The 23,816-nt window shown below is 37.3% G+C and overlaps 2 protein-coding genes across 12 annotated transcripts in view; one reads left to right on the top strand and one right to left on the bottom strand.

Annotated features, from left to right (window-relative positions):
* SAV1 (salvador family WW domain containing protein 1) overlaps positions 1–2,861 on the top strand; it is a 28,017-nt gene extending 25,156 nt beyond the window's left edge. For 4 of the 6 annotated variants that reach the window (XM_057723811.1, XM_057723809.1, XM_057723807.1 and 1 more), the window contains one exon: positions 926–2,651. In XM_057723811.1, the coding sequence (XP_057579794.1) occupies positions 926–1,127 (202 nt within the window). In that variant the 3' untranslated portion in view covers positions 1,128–2,651. Of the gene's footprint in view, positions 1–925 lie in introns of all 6 variants that reach the window. The other 2 variants (XM_057723812.1, XM_057723808.1) reach the window with 2 other exon arrangements.
* A 74-nt stretch (positions 2,862–2,935) lies between these two features.
* ATL1 (atlastin GTPase 1) overlaps positions 2,936–23,816 on the bottom strand; it is an 83,640-nt gene continuing 62,759 nt past the window's right edge. For 4 of the 6 annotated variants that reach the window (XM_057723805.1, XM_057723802.1, XM_057723806.1 and 1 more), the window contains 8 exons: positions 17,388–17,480; positions 16,154–16,292; positions 11,546–11,673; positions 10,158–10,214; positions 9,274–9,345; positions 6,969–7,400; positions 5,695–5,709; positions 2,936–3,787 (listed from right to left, as the gene is read on the bottom strand). In XM_057723805.1, the coding sequence (XP_057579788.1) occupies positions 3,677–3,787; positions 5,695–5,709; positions 6,969–7,400; positions 9,274–9,345; positions 10,158–10,214; positions 11,546–11,673; positions 16,154–16,292; positions 17,388–17,480 (1,047 nt within the window). In that variant the 3' untranslated portion in view covers positions 2,936–3,676. Of the gene's footprint in view, positions 3,788–5,694; positions 5,710–5,939; positions 6,088–6,968; positions 7,401–9,273; positions 9,346–10,157; positions 10,215–11,545; positions 11,674–16,153; positions 16,293–17,387; positions 17,481–23,816 lie in introns of all 6 variants that reach the window. The other 2 variants (XR_009051486.1, XM_057723803.1) reach the window with 2 other exon arrangements.

Raw genomic sequence — 23,816 nt, 5'->3', positions numbered from 1 at the left:
CACATCTTAGTCCGTATAGTTCTCTGCCTTTCTGATCTTTTAATCACTAAACAATTTTGCAAGAGATATGTATATAGCCTCTTTAGGGTTCATCTATAAAATGAGAAGATTGGGTTAGAGTGCTGTTTTCAGGTCCCTTTCAATCCAAAGTGTAAATTACTGCTTTAGTAGTTTGTTGCATACTTCATCTCAGTATGTGATCTACTAAACATTGAAGAAGGATTAAAAGCCTTCTGAAATGTATATAAATATAAACCTAGGTGAGTCTGTCCCCACATTGTGTAGTCTTCTACAGTCTATCTGTTGTCTCATTTTGAAAAGAGCGTATTCTTTACTTTCTGCTAGGGTTTTTCTGTGTTGTTTGTTTGTAATACTGTATACTCAACCTCAGGATTATTCAGCCCACAAGTGGTTCCTTTTTGTTCCTCTGCCTGTTTACTTCCTTGTTTGCTGTAAACAGTAAACAAGTATGCCTCAAACAGCTTTATCAACACTAATGACACCAATGATCTTGCCCATTTTTCTGTGTTGTTCTTTGCAGGAACAGTGTGGTCTAAAGTATTCTCACCTTCCTGACAATTAACTTTGAATGAACTTATGAATAACATGGAATGTGTTCTTCACAAATTACAGCAACACAGGGGTTTGAAATCTGTGTCCAGCGTTATCCAGCGTTAGTATTAGAATAACTGATACATAAGGTGAAAAGAAATGGGTATTTTTTAACTTAGAAGAATATTAGCAATTTTCTTATCTCCCTGTAGTGTATTTAACTAGCAGTTAATAATTTGGTTATTTTAAATTGAAGTTTATGGTTTATTTAGTTATAATAAAATTGATATTTATAAAAAGAGAAGAGTTTATTGTTATAAATACATATTTATGTATATGTTGTGAACATATGTCTGATTGTGTTTTAAAACAGATATGACCACATTCTGAAGTGGGAACTCTTCCAGCTGGCTGACCTGGATACATACCAGGGAATGCTAAAGTTGCTTTTCATGAAAGAACTGGAACAGATTGTTAAAATGTATGAAGCCTACAGACAGGCTCTTCTCACCGAGTTGGAAAATCGCAAGCAGAGACAGCAGTGGTATGCCCAGCAACATGGCAAGAATTTTTAAGTTAATTTTTTAAAACAAATTTTAAGTTTTATAAGGGCTTTAAAATATTTTCACAGATAAAAAACTTCAAACAAGAACTTTGGTTAATAAAGGCAGCTTACTTTTTGGAAATTATAAAGTTCTAATTTTACATGTATTTTGTTATTAAAAATATTCTTTTATTGAGAAAAAAATGAGTTTATCATTTTAAGAGCCAGCATGGCAGACACTTCTAAATGCTGTATATTTGGAAACTGCTTTGAATATTCTCAGTGGAGACAAATGCAGTAAGAAATGTCATTTAACCAGATATTAAATAGGAAATGATCAGTTGGTAAACTCTCAAAGTAGCAGCCTTTCTTTAAAAAACAGAGAAAGAGAGAACCTATGCATTATTTTAAAAAATACGTTTACTGCTTTAGTGTGGAATATTGTCTGGAATTGGATGGTTTAAACATTACCATTGTTTAGTGCAAAACATAAAATGGGATTTGGGGCCTTTATTGTGATAAATTTTTATATGTGATGTATGGAGTTTCCCCTCCCCTCACCCCCCAAATGTAAAGAACCCTTTTAAAACGTGTTGAGAAAGTATTTTTTGGTATGAAAGGGTGAAAGGCCTATAATGTTTCAGGAATAAATTTAGGTGTAAGGCCTTAGCCTGTGTGGGAAAGGTGTGCACAGCACTCGAGTTGCTAACATGACAGAACTCCCTTCCTTTGGGCCAGGGTTCTCACCGCGTCTAGTAACATGGTGCTGATGAGACAGTGGAGGCTTCCCAACAGCATAGCACGTTGCCATCCTAGCAGACTGGGTTGAGCTGCCAAAAATGACAATCAGGGATTCATTAAGAAATCTTGGTCATTAAATTGATTTTACATATCCTTTATCTTCTAAGAGTTTGTCACAAAACTTTAAAACCCAGTATTTCCCTCCCAATTTTTTTTTCCTTTTGGTTTAATAGTTATTAAGACATTGTTCATAATTAGCACAGTACATTTGATTGCGGGCAAATTTATGGCATGTCTAGCCTAGAATTCTGTGAATTTCAACACTTGTTGCAATAGCTTTTCAGTTATATTTACACGTGTTGTAAATATGTAAATAAATTTTTAGTTTAGGTAATCTTCCAAAATATAAAGCACTCCCAGTTAGATATCAGTGAATCTGATTTATTGATAAAATGTTGAAAATGTTAAATGTTTGATTTTATATAACAAGCTTATTAAATATATTTTTGTGGAAACTAAATGTGTTGTGTTGTGAGTCCATGTTTTATGCATAGTGCTTATAAATATTCAATTTTTCCATCCAGAGGCCCATAGGCAAAGGAAGCAGTATAATGAAAGGGGTATTCCAAAATGAAAATAGGCTAGTGGAATGTTATCAGTGGGAAAAGTTATTTTGCAAGGGCATGTGATCAAACTTTCCTAAGACGTGAACATATATATCTTATCAACTCTCACACACTCTTCTATCTTAATCATTCTTTATTCCTTACTTAATATTACCATTTCATTGAATTTAAAGCTTAGCCATTTCTAAGAAAGTTAGAAATAACTCTGTTTTAGAGCTCCCGGATAAGAGACATTACTTTTTTTTTTCATTACCACACTTTTTTTTTCCTCTAAAAAGTAAGCTCAATGAAATTCTGCTACAGATTTTAGTAATTAGAAAAGCAATATAGAATCGCTGGTTTAAAAGAACTGGAAGATACCTAGAAGGGATTAGCATACATTTCTTAAACTGGAAACCTGAATTTGTAATGGATTTTGAATTTAAAAAAGAGATAGAAATCTGCATCATTCTATATCAACACCTCCCAAACATTTCCAAATTCAGTTGTTTTTAATCTTAGGAACCAGAGTAAACTTTAATAATAGTTCACATGTTAAAAGAATAAACCTATGATGAATACATTTCTTTGTGTACCAAATGAAAAAATATACAATGCAGTGAAACTCAAATACATATACAAAGTGATTTTTTGTGCATTTTTGATCAAGGTTTATATTCTATATTAAATCATAATAGAAAAGCAAGATATAGTTTTTGATAAAGCAACTGAAAAGCTCTCTTAGATGTCTTTTATAAGAGCTAATGGTATATGTAAGATGGTATAGATTGAATCAAGCCTGTTGAGCTATGATGCTGTATTTTAACAAATGACTGTGAAATAATTTTAAAATTCTTCTGTAGAAATTAAATGAGCATATCCAAATGTGGAGTAATATTACTACATGGTTTAACTATAACCTGGTAGTAGAATTTAGCAAATTCAAGCAGAACACATGTACTGTTATCATAAATATACAAATTCTTCAAATTATAACAGCATATTTGAAGACAAAATCAGGAAACTGTACATGTTAACAAAATGATATAACCATGCATACGTACATCTGCTTATTAAACACTGAAGTAAAGGAACTAAACCATTTTGCAGTCTTCAGAGGTGCTTGGTATTTTACTCTGTTCTGATGGAAGCACTTTGGATGTTTGCATGGAGACATAAAACAATATTTAACTGGCAATTTGGTCATGCACACCTGTATTTTTGAAATTTTGGATTAAATTTTCTTCTTTTCTGATTGTTCAGTAGCTTCTGACTTTGGTGCAGGAAAAGCTTGATGATACAGATGCCTGTGGGTTGCTGCTGCGCTGTAAAGCTTGTACAAAGCCTAGAAATAGAAGAATCAAGACTATAAAGCATTTTATTAGATACACACATATAAATGTTTTCCTTTTTAGTGTAATTTATGGTACTATATCAAATTTAGCATGCTAAATTTGGAATTCTTATATCATTAATCCATATGAGATATACATTAATAATATCTTAGAAATCAAAAGTATTTTCAGCTCTTGAATGTGTTAATGTTACTACTTTTGTGAGTTGATCTTCATGGTATATGTCCTGTCCTCAGGCTGCATTTTCTTTTACCTTTCACACCTTTTGAAGCAGAGCTTCCTAACCACTATGCCCCAGGGATGTGTTGAAAACTCATATTGTGAGTATTACTAGTTTTAGAGGAATTATATGCGCTTATAACTTCTGATTGCCAACAGCTACTTTATCATACATAGGTAGACCACTTGCTATCGGAGCTTCCTGATAGGTTTTTCAGTAAGGGACCACTTTTATTCTCCATGATTTCCAGATATGGTCATGCAAATAAGCACGTGTGTTACCCCTCCCCTGCCACACTGGGCTCTCTCAAACATGCTCTCTTGCCTTGTTTCCATTAATTAGTTCATATCTTAGAAAACCTTATTCAGAAACATTACCTCAGAATGTCTTTCTTCATTAAAACTACCTTTGTCGTTGTCTGTTTAACAGTGTTTGAATCATAGGAATTTTTACATGTTGCTTTATGTAACTGTCCATAAATATTTTTATGTTCTTTTTTCCCCCGCAGCTAGTGTCTAAGATTCATTACCTCCTCTGACTTTCACATAATGAACACTCAGTTAAGACCAGTTTGTCTGATGTAATTCTGGAGTCTGTAAAATGTCTGAATATTTTTAAAAGTTAGTTGGATAAAAGCTTGATATCCTTAAATAGTAATCAATTCCTAGGAAATCCCATTCGTTTTTATCATTTTGAGTCTGTATGGTTATTTTCTTCTGATTTTCTTAAGTCTGAATTGTACCGTCTTCAATTCTATGAATGTGTATTGGTGCAACCTTAGTTCTATTATATTCTGATTTGAATACATTCAGTGTAATCCATGTTCTCTTAAAAGCTCAGATGATTTTTTAAGATTTGATTTACAAATTGAAATTTATTTTTACTTTTTTAGTGAATTCCTTTTACTGAATCTTACATAAAATAATTCCTTATTAACTTGTATCCTCGGTATTTGACCGGAGGACATAACCTAGTTATATACAACAGCAGAAACCGAGGAAGAATTGTGTGCTGTCTGTCGTTGCTGAAGACCACTTTTGCTTGCTGAAGGTGATGACCTAAGTGACTCCACAGAGAGGATTTTTCTTACGTAACAAATGACTCCTCCTTGGAAGCTTAGGCTTTTCCTCGGATACAGAGTTTTGCCCATGCGCAGTGAGTGGGCGAAGGGAGCGCTAGCTCACAGGCCAGGGCTGAGGCATGCCGAGACAGTCACACCGCACACTGGCCGGAGCCTGCTTCAAATGGTACCGTAACTCACGCAGACGCCGAAGTTAAAAACAACTAAAGCTTGTAGCTCCATTTACTCTCCAGCAGTTACGTCTCCTGCAGATTCATAACTGTACTTGTGTCGCTCTGCAGGAGAGCAAAATGCCCGGTGTTGGAACTTAAGAATTTGGAAATTTTCTAAACATTCAGGAAACAAAACATAAAATATTCATGGTAGTCAATTCTTGAGTTCCATATGCATATAGAATCATGCATCAGCTCCAGAAGAAATTAAATATGTTAAAACCGTGGCCAGAATTCACAAAGTTGTAAATGCTAGAAGAACACAGGAGCAGTAGTCACTCCCAATTTTTTAATCTACACTGAGATAGCCTTTAATGGCTACTTGGTTTATAAAATACGAACATCATAATGTTTACAAACACATAAGAAGAAAATGTAACTTACCTCATTTGTACTTCCCTGTGGCAAAGGCAGTTTGAAAGGGAGAAAAGAAAAATGTATATCCTGCTTCGTTAATAGCATCACGATAATCAACTGTTCACAGCAGTAATTTGTGAGCATGGAAGAACAAACACCCCTGCAGACTTTTTCAGCTTAGATGACATATTTAATCTGAATCTCCTGAAGAACCAAATTCTATATTCATCACAGGTTTCAGCATCATATTCTAGGAGGGCTTTGGGATTTACCTCAAATAGCCCCTCTTCATCTTTTGAGGTTGAGGGGCTACTGGAGGCAGTGGCTCAGAGGATGGGATTGTAATTCGTTCTTTTCCCATAGTGTTACCACGGTGTGTGGTGTTCTCTCAACTGCAGGGCACATCCGTCAGTTTCAATTCTGTTTTAAAGAGTATGTATAAGTATACTCTTAATGCTGGGAGAACTGCAGATATTACTTGCTACCTGCCAACCATAAATATCCACAAGTCTTAACTCCAAGATTTTATGAAGAATCTCAACTTTAGCGTCACTAAATTCCCCTAATTTAACTGAAGACACTTCCAGAATGACATAGTGAGTTGATTATCATTCTGGGTGTGTTTATACTTTTGAGAATGACAAGTGCGTTGATGATTATTGTAGGTGTGTTTATAATTGTCTCCCCTGTCCATAATCAGTTATTTGAACAATGGACCATGGTGATCTCGGCTTGCTTATTAACTGGACCATAAAGGACAACGGACCCATAAGCAGCTGATCCAGAGGGGGGGATCTGGACTCATGCCAGGACCCGGTCCAGATGCAGAGTTCAAATAGAGACAGTCTGAACTCATCAGATACTGTGCTTAGGGTTTCACTAAAAGAGACAGTGACACGACTTCTGATGGGGGTTTAGATACGCTCCCGACAGCCCATGCTAGTCAAATGATAGGCTGTACGACGTAATCAACACATCATCGCGTCACAATCAGCTAAATAAAAACTTGACTGTGTTTTCTCAACAGCTTTAACTTTTGGGAAAAGTAAGAAAACTACCTAATCCATGTATTTTTGATAAATATTGAAATGTTGACTGGAAAACAGTCGTGTGGGACTTTACATGTTATGTTATAGTGAGTTGTTTGTATCTGGCCACCTCGACAGATCTCTAAAGTTGTTGAAGACTGGGGCCCACACCTCCCGTTCACCTGAATACATTTATGTCTAACACAATGTCTGGAGCATAGACAGCATTCAAATGGGCGCTCCATTTGGTTGAAGAGAATTGAGTGTTCCTACCTGGTCCCACAAGGCTGCAGCCACTTGGTCTATGACAGCGCCCAGCTCCCGGTATTCTCCAGAGTACCGGATGTACGCCCAGGTGCACAGGGTGATGAGGGTCAGCCCCATGATCATGTTGCACAGGCTAGCTATGATGTCCAAACCGATGAACCCAGTCACGCCAGCCACCACGTACGTGATGAAGATGACAACGAACAGCGTGGCGGGGGTGCGCGCCGCGTGGAAGATGTTCTTGCTGTCGTTGTGCTTGATGTACTGCAGGTAAAGCTCATCTATTTCATTCTCCAGCTGCTGCAGGTAACGCCGGCTGAATTCTTCCCCGCCCATCTTCTTCACCCCGCGGAACAGCTTCACGGACTCCGCCTTAAGCTCCAGATGTTTGGTCTGCAGGTCGTTAGGGGCCAGGAATGGCTTGTCCCCACCACAGATCTGCATCGGGTAGAGAAACACTATTTATGCCGCGCCATGTAAAACTAGCAGCTGTACCAGGGCGTTGCCCTTAGCTAGTCGACTTTCTAATCAGAAGGAGCCTGCATTATGTTGTGTCGACCCACATCTTCCCACGCTCCGTTTCTATCAGGCGTGACTATAAGTGGGACTCGTACCTTATAGGGGACTTATATATAAAGTCTTTCTTGATTTTTATTCTCTTTTCGACACGTGAAGGAATATCCATGACTTATCTGATTTGCTCGAGAGGAAGAGGTGGACTGCAATCTGAGCTCATTCATAGGATGAATCCAAATTCAAGAAAACTAGTTCTATTCAAGTTCCTGTAGGCAGTTTATTCTAACTGCACCGAACTACTTTTGACCAGTGACGTTTAATTTAAAACAGTGAGCAGTGCTATAAAGCCCTAAAATAAAATAGTAATAAGCGTTTACTTCAGCATTTTGCCTGATTTTTGTTTGGAGCCCATTCGGTATTTTCTTTTTTTTTTTTTTTTCCAGTAACCTCATTCTGCCTTATTTTTATTTTTTTTTTATTTTTATTTTTTTTGCTTTATATGTATCACATTTAATATTTACTATATGATATATTTTTTTGGGGGGGGGGTACACCAGGTTCAATCAACTGTTTTTATACACATATCCCCATATTCCCTCCCTTCCTTGACGCCCCCCCCTCGAGTCCCCCCCACCCTCCCTGCCCCAGTCCTCTAAGGCATCTTCCATCCTCAAGTTGGACTCCCTTTGTTATACAACAACTTCCCACTGACTATTTTACACTTGGTAGTATATATATGTCTGTGCTACTCTCTCGCTTCGTCTCAGTTTCCCCTTCACCCCCCGCCCCCTCCCATACCTCGAGTTCTCCAGTCCATTCTCTGTATCTGCGTCCTTGTTCTTGTCACTGAGTTCATCAGTACCATTTTTAGATTCCGTATATGTGAGTTAGCATACAATATTTGTCCTTCTCTTTCTGACTTACTTCACTCTGTATGACAGATTGTAGTTCTATCCACCTCATTACATATAGCTCCATCTCATCCCTTTTTATAGCTGAGTAATATTCCATTGTATATATATGCCACCGGTATTTTCTTCAGCAGACTAAACGGAAGCACATTAAATGTTCCTGGACCACATTTTCAACTTTTTTAAGTTACAGGGAAATGTCAGTTACCCATACCATTCACTTCACTTATCTGAGGTTTAACTACATAAAGGAGACTCTCGTTCCATTTCCCCTTTAATTATGTTGTAAGCACCATTCCATATACTATATTTCCCTTGATTTTAAGACTATCAATGTTAGAAGCAATTTTGGTTTATAACATTTTCAGTGGAAAGAAACCTCATCACATTAGTAGATATACACCACAATCATTAGATGCTTCCTAATTCAGAATGTTAAAAAGAGGAAATATAGTCGTAGAAATACTGGCCCTTGCACTTTATTTTTTTCTAACAGGTTTTTATATTTAAGATAGAAATTGGATTGTGGAATGTAGGGAGGTATAGTGGAGAGGGTAGCATATATTATTTTAGCCACTAGATCTTATAAATAGTGGGAAAATCTGTACCTCTCCACCCCCGCAATGTGAATTTTTTAAAAAACTGTAATAAAGAGATAATTCATTTAAAATACATTTAACTTGAGCATATATAATGTTCTCTTCTTGATTTGTTTTTAAAATATTTTAGGAATACACTAAAAAGAAATGTGATACACATAGTTTGAGAGAGAATAAGTCAAAGCCACTTCTGCATGTGTATACAGTGTAACCTGGTAGCAAAAAAGAATGAGCTCATGGAAGAAATACTGATTTATTTAAAACATTTAAAATATTAACTCTTACCTCTTCCATTTTTTTATTGTACGTATCCTTGGCAGTTGCCACGGCTGCTAAATTGTTAGCTTCTGCTGTGGCCTTTGGACAAAGTACAAAATATGATGTAAAATGGAATTCACATTTATTAAGCTTCCAAGGCAGTTTTCATATATGAGCATCATGTGCAAGAAATATGCAAAAACTCAAGGTTATCAAATAATTTGAAAAGTGTCAAAGTATTTCTACTACATCTTTTAAAATTAGTAAAATTAAAATTTCAAAATGTATAAAATAGTTAACTCAATAAACCATCATCCTAAAATGAATTTGCATTTGGAAGATTATTCCTCTTAAAAAATATTTTTAAGCCTTTCACCAAATATGGAGACTGGAGATCTTTAACTCTTTAAATCCAAACATGTGGGAAGTAATATATAGTACATTTTATATACACTAATATATACAAAAAACATCAGCTTTAAGGATAACGGATAGAACAGCATATCACTGACAGCAAAAAGAAACCATTAAGAACTTAAGAAACTTAAAAAATACGTATGGAGAAAGCAGGTTTTCCCTTTTCTAAATGTTTATTTGTAGAGGCCACTTGTTTAAAACCTGGACCTACTTTTCTACTTTTTGTTACATGTATGACTCTAACCCACAGGGTGAGTCTTTTCTAAACAAATTTGGTACAAAGAGAATGAAGACTTTGATCTCAGCATAAGTGAGGCTGCTATATGTGTATGTAAAAATGTTTAGATGAACACACAAATGGGTAGTTATTAGAAAAATAATCTGCCAATAAGTCATTCCATCTACTATTTTTATTTGGTGATTTCCAACAGCCAGGTTGGAGCATATCCTTAGCTTAGCTTTAGTGACAGTCAAGCCTCCTGATGAATAAATACCTGTAACATGGATTTGGGATGTGGTAACTCTTCACCTTGATAGATCTTTATATAAGCCTAAAAACAAACAAACAAAACAAGAAAGAAGAAAAGAAAAAAAACAAAGAAAAAGACTCATGTTCAGGTAATCCCATTCAATATTTCTCTAAGTCTGCTAAATTGTATTCTAAGGTCTAAGGTCTTGACAGTTCAAAAAAACAAATAAGGTCTTGACAGTTTCAGGAATTATCTCTTTCTCAGTACTTTAATTCCTTCTTTCTTAGTTCTTGTTCCCTTCTCCTGAAAGGTCCTTTCCCCACATCTCCACCTGCCAATCCCACCCTCCTTAAAGGCTTAACTCACTAGCACCTCCTTTAAGACTTTCTCAGATCCCTCTGCTAGGAGTGACATTTCTTTTTCAGTGAGCCACGGGAATTTGTACCTGCTGCCACCACAAGCTTTACAGAACAGATCTGTGCAAGGGCCCTGAGTCTCCTACTAAATTCTAAGCTCCTCCACAGTGTTTTATGCACAGCAAGAATTCAGATTTTAGATAATTAATATGTCATTTATTGCTGAGAGTGGTGAAGGTAAATCATCACATAGGAAATATACAACCACATTTTAAATGACAAAACATGAATTTAAAAAACTGATATTTTAGTCCTTGGTGCATCAATCCAAATATTAGATTGGTAACTGAAATACACTATATATGTGCGTTAGTTACCAAAAAAAAAAAAAATGTTGTATTTGGGGCTAGCTGAGGTAAATGGGTAAATGCAAATATAAAATATTTCCTCTTCATGATGACTTAGAGGGCTGGGAGAGGGAGGGAGGGAAGGAGTCGTGGGAGGGAGGGGATGTGGGGATATATGGATACATACAGCTGATTCACTTTGTTGTACAGCAGAAACTGGCACAACAGTGTAAAGCAATTATATTCCAATAAAGAACTTAAAAAAAAATATTTCCACTTCAAATTGGCCCTTGGCACAGAGAGCAGGAGATGTGGAAGAAGGATAGCCCGTTGAGGAAAACCTCCAGAATGAAGGTGAAATTCAGTATGGGTCATGCCTGAAGATTATGTGGTGTGGACCCTGGGAAACACTCCTGCCCTCAAAAGAAACAGACTTTTTCAACTCCTAGATACATTTATGTTTCAAAATATATTTCCCTTGAGATAAAAGGCAGCAGTAATGTTACCTCAAGGAGTTTTCTCACAAAGTAATTTCAGAGAGCAAGCTCCTCTTGGGAGTCGAATCATTATAAAAACCATTTTTATATATTCCTCACGTCTCTGCCCCATATTCTAGAGTCTACAGTTTTTTATTGTTTAGAGTAGGAATTGCATTCCCAAACACGTCAAATCTAAGTACTCACAAATTCTCTAGAAATGAGAGTAATACCTTGAAGTACTCCACCAGACCGCGACAGGTGATCTTGTTCCCATTGATCTCTTTAACGTCTAGGCTCTCAGGACTAAGTAGCCAAGGAATGAGTATTTTCAAGTTTTTGATGAAGTCTTCATCTATTTCTACAAGTAAAAGTAAATTCATCACTATTTAAAAATTCCTATCCAGCCCCTCCATGCCATAAAATAAAACATCCCCAGTGACAAAGCCATCACTCACTTTCCCATCATCTAAACCCACTTTTCTCAGGGTGGACGATACTCCTTGCCCAAACTCCCATTGCTAGTCTTTCTTATCTTCACTCCAATTACGTATTTATCTTGTCTTCCACGTATAAAATAGCTTTCTTGATATTAAATGCTACACAAATGTTTTACACCCTATTCACATAACCATTTCATGTATTCTGATGACTTTGAGTCCTGTTCATGGTTGGGAAAGGGTAGGTGTTTACTGCTTTATAAGATGTATTCCCTCCAGAAAATGTTTCCAAAAGTTGTTCTGTATTTAGTGTGAAGACTTTATAAAAAGTGTATAGAACTGGGCAGGGTGTGGGAACCAGGACTCAAGTTCAAAGAGACAGTGCGGCTGCTGCTGCAGTAGTGAAACTCAGCAACACAAAACAACACTGCAAGGAAGAGCAATGCAGGCCTTACAGCAAGTGCATCAGAGGTAGTCTGAGTTGTGTGGTATAACTGACTACACAGAACCCATGTTATAGCATTAGGTTCAAGCTTGACATTACAGCTTTAGTGAAGTGACACAGAAAACAGGTCTTCAGAGAAGTCTTTTGAACACGGCAATAATTTTTAAAAATCATTATTTCAAGACATTTAGAAAAAGACATGAAAAGCAAAATACGTCCAGAGACTTGGTATCCAAGTAAATGTAGTAACTGCGTATTATTTTTAAACATCTGAATTTCAGCAGTCACTGAGTTTCCAGGCTTTGGGACTGGTGATTTCTGAGGTCTTAAGGATAAAGATTCCAATCTTATGACTGTGTTTGCGTGTTCCTCGCTTGCTCTTATGACCCCAACACACACTGAAATACTGATTTACATAAGAACTGCCGGCTCTCTTCTCCGCTTACTGCTTTTATGACATGTATGAGCGCGATCTGGAAATTCTTCTAACTTATTTTGCTCCATGTTTCGTACAGCTTTGAAATTTGTGTCCATATTTCATGAGAACTTGGACAGGAGTTTATTCAAATTTATTTTTCTGTTTGTATTGTACCAATTTTTACTAATAATTGTGCTTTGTATTAGTATAACTTTATTCAAACATATTTATTATTGTGGTTTGCTTTTAGTTGCCAATTTTCACGGAAACCCTGGTGTTTGTATCATGTTACTCTGTTCCTTTGCTGTGATCTGCTGCCTACTACGTATCTGTATTCACTAATGCCAACAGCTTTCCTTTTTGCGATACGATTTTATGCTTTTTTGCACATTAGTAGAATATTACTATGTATCTAGAATATATGAATTCTTCCTCAATTTCTGTATAAAACAAAAAGATTTCTCCTTATAAAACCACTTTAAAATCGCTTTCAAAACATGTACTTAAATCGCACTCCTCCCCAAAATTTCCTTATAAAATTGTTAATGGAATAAGATCCACCCTGTGTTCCTAATGCACCAGCAAGTGTGTTTTTTATCATCAAAGTAACCAGCACAGCACTTCACATTTGGATTCAAAATGTGTTCTGAAGATAGCATTAGTCTAACTCTGTTCTCACCAACACCAGGTATTCCAGTTTTGGATTAAAAAAATAAGAACATATATTCATGACATACACAGTGGGGAGCTCCTGCCAACAGTATTAGTGGAACGCGAGTAAATACACGCGCCAGAAATGTGCAGGCCGGTTTAGATCAACTTGCAGAGGTATGCTCAGCAGCTCTGGCTCACTGCAAGTGTTCAATAATATGTGCGGGTGGATGATTATTCAGGGTGAGGTTCTGTTGTCATCATTTCTTCAACAATTTTTGCCACAAGAGGAAAACCTTGCTAGGAATTCAAGAGCTAGGGCCAAAGTGGTTATTTGTCACAATAACTGAGGACATGATCCGTGCTTTATGAGAATTCCGCAGGACAGATACACCGGAGGTAGTAGCACTGCTGTGTAAACTAACGAAGGAAGATATACCCTCAGGATTACCTGACCCTGACAAGTCGTTAGAAATACCTTTTTAAAAATAATAACCTTGCGCTGGTGTTTGGCTATGCTTCCTGAAGTCTAACTGGAGCTGTTAAGGAAGCAGCTCCCCAGATCATGATGTGGTTACCGAGTCATTCCTCTGGTGGTACCATAACACAGAACCAACTCAGCGAAAAGGAACCTCCTTGTTAATGAGAAGAGTGGATCTGCTATCCCAGGGGAGGTGTTCAGTATGCACTTGATGTCAGAACTGGTTGAATGTAGCATGAATGAATGTAATTCAGTGCTTTTGGTCCTTTTGATTTCCTACGTGGGAAGCTATTAAAGTAACAGCAATCATGTTTAATCGCAGCCCTATAAGTTTTAAATAACTCTGGAAATAGTAAGATAAGATAATAATTTCAATCACGTGAAGGACCGTGAAGAAACACTAACAATTACTACTACCGATGCTGAGCTAGAGAATTATTTCGGTAAGTGTGCTGAGAGAGTACGTGAGAAACTATCAGCGAAGAAGTTTTGCACAGTTGTTTATTCAAAGACACTCCTTCCCCAGAGGCAACCACTCAGATGCCAGCCCTCTGGAGAACAGCGTGGCCGGCAGACAAGATACCCCGGATAGAAATAACACCACATTATAAGATTCGGGATGGAAAAATAATGCAGATAGCAGACTTTCAAAACTGCCCAAAGAAACACGGAGGCCAAGTAGAACATCTGGGCACACAGAGGGATTCAGCAGCCGTCCTATAAAGCCTCAATAACATGGACATTTGATGGCCAGCTGAAGCTGCCTTTCACTTCTCTTTCTCTCAGGCTGGCCACTTTGGTAAACTCACAACTTACGGGTAACCGTAAACCAACTGTGTGAGTCAATATATGTTTAGACGTGAGTAAAATTTGAAGGAGAACATATCAAAGAGTGCGATTTATGTCGGCATGATTTGTCTTAAACTCTCTCCCTGAGTTCTTTCACTGCAAAATGTATCCATTAATTTAGGAGCTGTCGCTGTGTATTATAGGAATGGAAAAAGGCAGAGTACTTTTTTGTCCCAATAAAGGACTGTTGTTGAAGGCCTGCCCCTGCTCTGCCTGTTTATGGCTCTCCAACCCCAGAGAAGAAAGAAAGGCCTTGTGGGAGCCCTCTCTTTACGTAATTTATTCAAAACACATTGAAGCCATTAGGTAATTGCACAGTACCAAGAGGTCTGTGCACTTACTAGTGGGTTGGAAATCGTAAGTGACAGTGGAATTGTAGGATCCTGGAACCATGCAATAACATGTGCCTACAGCTATCTGTTCTGTTGTCTAAAGAAGAGACAATTTAAAACATGTACGAAAACAATGCTGATGACTGAGAAATTGGGGATTCTATTTATGACATTAACTGCCATAGTGAAATATAAGGTATCTGAGAGTAATCGCCATGGATGCATGGGCAAAAAGATAGGTTTGCTTTTCACGCTTGTCAGTTCCATACAACTGGACACAAGTTATGCTGCCCTTTTTAAAAGTAATTTTAAAGCCCTTTGAGAACAACTGTGGTGCAAAGCTTGTTGTGTCACTGTCTCATCACCCCTGGCACAAGGCAGAAAGGACACTGCAAATTAAGCAAAGGTCTGAACTCAATGCTAGGCTTCCAAGTGAAAAACGTCAGAAATGTCTTTGTACTACCTTGTATTAACTGCAAAGCAAATATCTAAAGACCTGGTGATTATTAGGAAAGACGAGCTTCTGCTTCTGCAGACCCCGGCCTCCAGCTCCTGCTGCCCCTGCTTCCTTTTTTTTTTTCTTTTTTCTTTTTTTTTAAACAATTTGAGTTGCTTTGGAATCTTAAAACATTAGTCATACCTCTGTTTAAGAGATAATTACACACTATTAGTTTGAAAATCACTCTGATACTTTTGGTTTTTTAAGAAACTGGTCCTCATCCAGAACAGGATTTCATTATTCGTGAAGTTTTTAATGATTTATAATTAAATTCTTTAGCAACAGTTTTAAAGAGCTTCACTTCAGTACTATGAAATATCTTTCTATCTCTAATTATATAACAATACAAACATTCCAATAATATAGACATCTGTTTTCCTTTTTAATGTAAATAAGGGAAATTAAAAAGGAAGATATTAAGGGGCATTTCTGAACGCAGAGGGGAGCAGGAAACTTGACGAAGGGTGAGGGTTACTGGCCACCCAGGTGAGGGCAGGATTTCGCCTGTTTTCTCAGTGTACATGGTCAGCACCCACGGAGTCCCACAGTTCACCACGGAGGTACCCTCGCCACGAGCCCAGGATTCCCAACCCACCTGAACACTTCTAATCAGCGGCCTCACATCACTGGATAAACTAAACTAGCAGCCATAAGCCCAGTGGATAAAATGACGTTTTTGTAATCGGACTAAGTGACGTAAACAAATTCATTAGAAGACAGACAAACCTTTCAGTTTTCCGTCAAAGTTTGGATTGGTAGCTACTTTTAAGCCAGGATGAGGTAGCAGAAAACAGGAAATTTTGGTGAAACAGGAATGGATGTGTTTTCGAACGTTCTGTAGTTCTTCGTGCTGGTTCCCTGAGACCTGCAGGAAATCATTCTGAAGTTTAAACTACTTTCAACACAAATGGAACGCCAAAAGAATTCTGTGGCATTTGTATTTGCAATGTCTGTCTGGTCACAACGATCAAAAATGACATGACAGGGCTGATACTAAATAAAGAAAAGTTTTGGGTGAACTTGCCACATAGCCATATCTAAGTATAGCATACATATGGCATTATTATTACAGTGAACAAATGTCTACTCTTATGCTAACTCAGACGGGCCTTTTTTTAGTACAAATTAGTGGGGGTTTACTCTAGCTAGTTCCTACAAATTCAAATTTTAATTCAAAGTACTCACAAGAGATATGAATAGATCACAAGACATTCCTACCTTCTTTTTAGGAGGTACTCAAGACATCCTCTTGTCACCTGGTAGGTATACGTTTAAATTCCAGAAAGACATATGGATAGCTGGATGTTTACTTACAAGCTAAACTGCCCCCCCCTTTTTTTTTCACATGTATTTTATATTTAATAGTTCAGACAAACTACTAAAAAAAACCCATAACCTAAAAAGTTAAGCTTAGAGATCCTGATTATCAAGGAAGATTTTTTAATCTCCATTTTTTTTTTTTCTGATTACTCAGTAGGTATTTTGGGGGATATCTGTCCAATGTAAATAATTCCTTCCATATTGACCTATCATGACACAGTAAGTGGAAAGCCTCCTCATATCACTTTCTATGAACTAGCAAAATGTCCTAAGATCGAATTTTGGAGATTTCAAAAATTAAATATTTCTGTTAAATTGACTCTAAACTTCTACTAAAACATGAATCCAGATATTTGTACTGTCAGTCTTGAACTAACATAATTCTTCAAATTAAAAGTTTTACCTTTAGGAAGACATCATTGTTTTATAGATATTTACAAAAGAACTCTTTTTCTGTATCATAATTATTGATTATATTTAAAATTGTAACTGACATTATTTTAAGTATCAATCTTTGTTCACAGAGATACTATGAAGGTCAAATGAGATTGTGGCTACTGAGTATCTTCAGCAAATCATTCAACAAAAATAATTTAGGTTACTATTGGGGAAATTTCATGCATCTAAATAACTAACAAACCTTGAGGCGCTTTTCCAAGAATTTGGAGCCACCGTCAGCTCCATACGAAAATTCGTATGGGAAACTCCAGTCTCGAACAAGGAATATCAGACTCTAAGAAATAAGAAGAAAGGATTGATGAGGGGACTCTAAATTGCCTCCCTCTGCTTTTGACTGAAGTGGATCACATGCTATTTTGTCATCTGAATGGCGTTCTTCGCCACATAATGGAATTAACAAGCACACATAAAACCCATGAACGTTGTTTCTGAGCAATCTCCCCCCTCTGAGATCATTCTGTTTCCCTTGAATGGAAACAGAAAGCTGCCCCCAGGCTGATAAAAGTTACATAGTGCCCTTCAGCCAGTTTGGGGCACCTCGGTCAGTTTTCAGGAAGCTTTTTATGAAGATTCAAGTTTTCCTTGAGGAAAGTTTACTCCTTTCCTCTGTCTAAATATTTTCCCTCTATTTGTTCCATTCTCTTCTTCAGGGGCTCTCATTAGGCATATCTGGCGGGCAGAGGGGGGAGACTCCAGGGTGGGCGGGGCCCTGGAGGTCATACAATCCGCGTGTGGAGGGCTCAGAAGAAGGTAAAAACGTGGGCCTGACAGTTAATATTTATTTAGAGGGAGAAAATAACAAGTTGCAAATTTAAAAAAAAACGGACAAATATCACAAACACACACGTGAAAAAAATCCAGAAAAATAACTAATATAGCTTGGTAACACTTTTTCCCTCCAGCTTTTGGCTGCACATGCTGTGATCACGTCTTCATATGACAATTTTGAAATATTTTCTGTTAGAAAGCTAATTCAGTCTTTCCTCTAACGGGGCCAATTTTTTTTTTTTACTATAAAAATGGTATTATTATTAATAGTTTAGAAATATTTCAGCTTCACAACTTGTTATTTGTAACGTCATGTAGATTTTTAGTTTCTTCATCTGTCAAATAGAAATAATAATGGAACCCACCTCACAAGACTGATAAATGAGATAACGCCTATAGGGCATTTCGAACAGTGCCTGGCACATAATGCTACGTTAGCTGTCTGATTTTGATTTCAATGGCCACCTAATATTTTAGCACATGGACAGACCACGGTTTATTTTGCCATTCTCCTAGATGTTTTCCAGCGTTTCTACTATTCTAAGAAATGCATTGATAAACGTCCTTGAAGCTGAGTATGTGTTCACATCCAGAAGGATTTTATCAGGAATTGTGTTTCCCAAATTAGAACAATCATTGGAATCATTTGAGAGGCTTTTAAAAGCACAGAATTCTTGGGTCCCACCCCACACCTGTTGAAACCAAAGTAAGAGTAGCTTTCATTTATTTAGTGCCTATTATAAGCCAACCACAAGAATTACACACATAATATTTCATGCACTCCTGCAACAGCCCCAAGAGAGGTTATAATTTATTCTTCACCTTAAAAGAGATATATAAAAATCACCTCCACCCCCTACCTGACAGTAAGTAATTTGCCCAAAGCCACACAGCCAGAGTGAAAGAGCTGGCATTTAAAACTTGGGACTTATTCAAAATCCCTGCTGCACTGCCTCAAAGTTAAGTATAAAAGCATCGTTTACAACCTGAGGCATTAAAACACTCTTTTATAAGTTAGATTAAGTTATACTTCAAATTTTGTTTCTGGAAAAAAGTAGGACGTTGAGAAAATATAAGAATATTTTTATGAAATTAGCTATCTTTAAATGCTCCAAGAGTTTACATCTTTGGGTTTCTAATAGAATCTTTTAGTCTTCCTCATTCAAATTTATTGATACCTCTTTTAATTTTCTTTTAGGCTCTAGGTTCCTTTCTCAACCTTTTTTGCCCCTTACAGTGTATCTGTTGAAGAACCTAGGAATCTGACATGTAGAGACTCCCACAACCTGGACCTTGCTGATTGCATCTTTACGGGGCAGTTCTTTTGTCCTCTGGATTTCCTGCAAATTGGCAGCTGGATACAGAGGCTTGATCTGACTCTGGCTTTATTTTTTTGGCAAGACTATAGGAAGCAGAGTGTTCTTTTATTAGAAGGCACATAGTATATGATTATTTCTCCTTTGGTGAAGTTATGTCACCTTTGCTTAACTGAAGCTCATTCTTCAGCAGATTTCTCATTATGGGCTCATGGGACAGCATTCCTTGTGGTCTTACATGCTGATAACAGTTTGTGTCTTTTATAAGTGAATGTCAATTTTGCTGGATATAAAATCCTTGGCTCACATCTTCCTTCCTTAAACAGGGACTCTTCTTAGTTTGCATTATGGATACTTCTTGTTTCACTACAGTGGAAGTCCTTTCTCTCTCTCTCTCTCTGTCCCTCTCTGTTTCTCTCTGTCTGTCTGTCTCTGTCTCTCTCTCTACCTCTCTCTGTGTCTCTGTCTCTCTCTCTCTCTCTCTCGTGTGTGTGTGTGTGTGTGTGTGTGTGTGTGTGTATGTTTTGTGGATTCTTGTGGGGAGAGGAGAGATTCTTGTGGAGAGGAGACTTTTAAAATACCCATATACACTATCTTTAAATAGTTCACTATCTTTAGATAGATGTACATTCTTGTCAACATTTTTGTCAAAATAAAATATGACAATTTGTATTTAGAACATTTCTACCTAAAACATGCATTTTGAAAAAAGAGGTTAGCAAGAAGCAACGTTTGCAAAACAGAGGTTCATGGACCAGGATACATGAAACCAACTATGTGGACTTGGCTATATTCTGCATTTTTCTTGGGCGCGTTTTGTCTTATTTCTCGGTCTTTTTCACTGGGCATCTTCCCAAGTCAACATAATGAGGACCGTGTGTAGAATAGGATCAGAGATGAAGTCTTATTTTCTTAAATGAGCACTCTCTATTCTATCCACCTATAGTGTCAAATTCCAAGCCCCCTGCCGAACGCGCCCATCCAGTGATGTGCTGGTGTAAACTGCCTACCCAATAACAACATGCCTTGATTTGTAGCATCTGACAATTTCTGTTGTGCAACTATGCCCACCATGGCTGATTTCAAGCTACTAACAGTTTAATAATTGGCCTATATAACTTCTGAATATTTACTAGTTAGCTCTCAAAGTGGTATGAGCCAGCGACAGTACACCCACTGGCCCCGTCCCCTCCCCAAATAATCTGTATGCTTTACATTTATCCTGTATGGAATGCTATGGATCTCAGTCCTTATTTCAAAAGCCATCCATTTTTCCACACTGCTGAATTTTGATTTGTCCATACATATAGGTAGACATAAAAATCAAGAATACAAGTTACCCTAATTAGCTCAGATAAAAATCTCTAAAGTCATACTTTTTAAAATAAATTAAATCCAGTCAGGCAACTGGGACAAATGATGGACCTACATCGTGCATATCCTACAAATGATCGCAGTTTTTAAATCACAAAAAACATCATAACCTTTGCTCATGTCCCTTTGGAGACCATTTCCTTTAGGAAATAATTCAAAAGGAGTGCTACAGCGCTACTATTAGTAATAGTGAAAAATGGGATAAAAGGGGGACGGTTATACAAATTATGGCATAGTAATATGATAGTATATACCTATTAATATTACAAATATGTGGAATATATCAATACATGTGTTGATAATGTCAGTATAAAAAAGCTTATATAAAACAGTTATTTGAATTATAATGCTAAATTTATGTGCACATCCATTATAAATATGTGAAAATACTCCCAAACTCCCAGGAAAAAACTGTTCTGGAGCCATGTAGCCAGTAAATACCTGAACTGGTCCTAACCTGTTTAATCAATCAATTTCAGTTTTAATTTCAGTTTCAGGTAATAAGTAAATACTAGAACTTGTTTTAAACCCATCTAATTAACAACCCACGTCAATCAATAGCCCACTGAAAGCCAACGAATGACAGCTTCATACTTTAAAAGTCAGTCAAGTAGAAGAAGACTCACTCCAGAAAATTGACTGAAGCTGGTGTCAACCCGTTTCTCACCTCTATAACCAAAATAAAACATGCTTCTGAATTCCACAAACAGTCATTCAAAAACTGACGTCAGCCCATTCTTGTCTCTTTAAACCATTCAAATCCAAAGCAAACAAGCCCCTAAACCCTACATGTAATCGTTTGTTTGTTTTGCTCAATGAGCCTGGGCCTCACAAGCCTGACTCTCTGACGTAACCAATACATTCAGCTTTGGTTTTGTATCAGGTTTTGAGTGATGGTCTCTTTCTCTGATGACTCTGGGAGTCCTGCTGAGAGGGCTGTGAATGCCCTCACCTGGCAGCACGCCCCACGACCCTCAGACGAACGTGTGCACTCTCCTTGTCCTCTGTTCCCAAATTCCACCTGCCCTTCACGTTCACGTCCAGGGGAATCTACCTCAGCGATGATCTGATCCGAGTTCTGATCTGTTTCACTGCGCTCGTTGCTGATTAATTTGTCATCCTAGGACTTTGGTTATAAAGACTCAATGGGTCTTGTATGGGTCATTAGTTCTAAGTCTTTGTATAGGGTGACTCGACCTTTAGGTTTGGGAGTGTACTCATTTCATTAACAGTTATACCTAATTTTTGTATAAGGTTATTAGAACTGTTGGTTTAGAGGTCTACTACTCAACAAATATTTTTGCCATTAATCTGTTAATGGTTTTGCTGCTTGCTTTACCTTCTTTTGTTTGAAAATCTGTACAAAGTCTTGTCTTGTGTATTTTATCTTGAATCGTCTTGCGTCACTGAATGTATAAGGAGGTGTTCTATAAAGAACAGATGGAGGCAAAGGCCTAAAAAGTCCCCAGATTAATCAGGATGCCCCAAAGACTAATAGTTGGAGGTCAGTTAAACTAGCAAAAAAATTATGCAAAAGTAATTGGTCAAATTTTGCCTTGGGTCCTCTAAAAGGCTTTCAAGAGGACACTCTCACTCTTGTCGATTTGTGAGTCGCTTTGTTTTTAGGCCGTAACACAGGATTGATGATTGCCAGATTATTGACTGCACAGCACTGTTCTAACCTCTCCTTGCGTGAGGAACCAGCTGCTTTTCATAAGCACACAATTTTACCAACTTGTTTGTTACAGGCTTGTGTACATCAAAACTGAAATCGCCTGGAAGAATTTCTGCTTCCTATTTGTACTGCATTATTATCCTAATATTTGCACTTAAAATAATAAATGATCTTTTAAAAAATTTAGAATAACATTGTGTTGAGCTTTGGACGTGTCAAAATAAATAATACACTTACGAGGTGCTCTATAAAAATGAAGAGAAAATATCAAACACTCAGCTTCTTTAATTTGTTAAGCTAAGGCCTCAAAACAAACTCAAAACAAACTCAGTTTGACTCTCTTATCTTCTGAAATCACCCTCCTTATCTCTCTCTCTACTCAGTTTTATCTTCACCAATCACTTTACACCTTCAATTCCTTCTGTTCCTTCCCCTGACATCCTAACCCATTTCCTCAGGGATTTTTGGAGAAAAAAATGTAGTCACGTTGCCCCTAAACTACTTAAAACTGCTAGACGAGAAGGCTATTGTAAAGAAGCTGAATTTAAACCCTGGTCCAGAGTTCAGCTTTAAGGACTTTTTTAGCCCAGGAAAACAGCAATTTGCTGCAGAATTCAGGATTTTGTTACCTACTGTCCTGAACTATCAGTTATTTTCCAACGAGTTCACTTAATTGTTAGTCCCTCACGTGGGAAAAAAAAATGGTTAAAAGCAGTAGGATATTAAAATAACCCAGCTCATTATTAAAAAACAAATTGAAAAATTTAACAGCCTTTCAAGGGCAAGAAAAATAGAAAAAACACCACACACGGCCATTTCAGAAGACTTTCTCTTTGAGATGAACTGGACATAGATTCAGAATTCTTATACTGTGAACAATATAAGAATGAATCAATAGAAAACTTTAAAAACAGACTTCAGGAGATTTTCAAACAAGACTCTGGATATCTAAATAGCCAAAGTAAAGGGAAGCTTGTCTTGTCTTTTTTAAAATGGGCTCAGACATAAAATACAGGAATCAGAAAAAAAACTTGAATGAGAAGTTATCAACTCAGAAATTTATGGGGACTTCCTTGGTGGCGCAGTGGTTAAGAATCCGCCTGCCAATGAAAGGCACATGGCTTTGAGCCCGGGCCGGGGAAGATCCCACATGCCTTGGAGCAACTAAGCCAGTGCGCCACAACTACTGAGCCTGCACTCTAAAGCCCTCGAGCCACAACTACTGAGCCCACTTGCCACAACTACTGAAGCCCGTGTGCCTAGAGCCCATGCTCCACAAAAGAAGCCACTGCACACCGCAATGAAGAGCAGCCCCAGCTTGCCACAACTAGAGAAAGCCTACGCATGGCAACAAAGACCCGATGCAGCCAAAAAATAAATAAATAAATGAATGAATAAATAAATAAATAAAAAGAAATTTCCAATTTATGGGTGGCTTTTCAGAGGGCCTTGGATAGTTAATAGCGTAGAAGTTAAA

This window comes from Hippopotamus amphibius, chromosome 2 (genome assembly GCF_030028045.1).
Source record: "Hippopotamus amphibius kiboko isolate mHipAmp2 chromosome 2, mHipAmp2.hap2, whole genome shotgun sequence".
In the NCBI taxonomy this organism is placed as follows: Eukaryota; Metazoa; Chordata; class Mammalia; order Artiodactyla; family Hippopotamidae; genus Hippopotamus; species Hippopotamus amphibius.
This window is presented reverse-complemented; position numbering and strand designations above follow the sequence as displayed.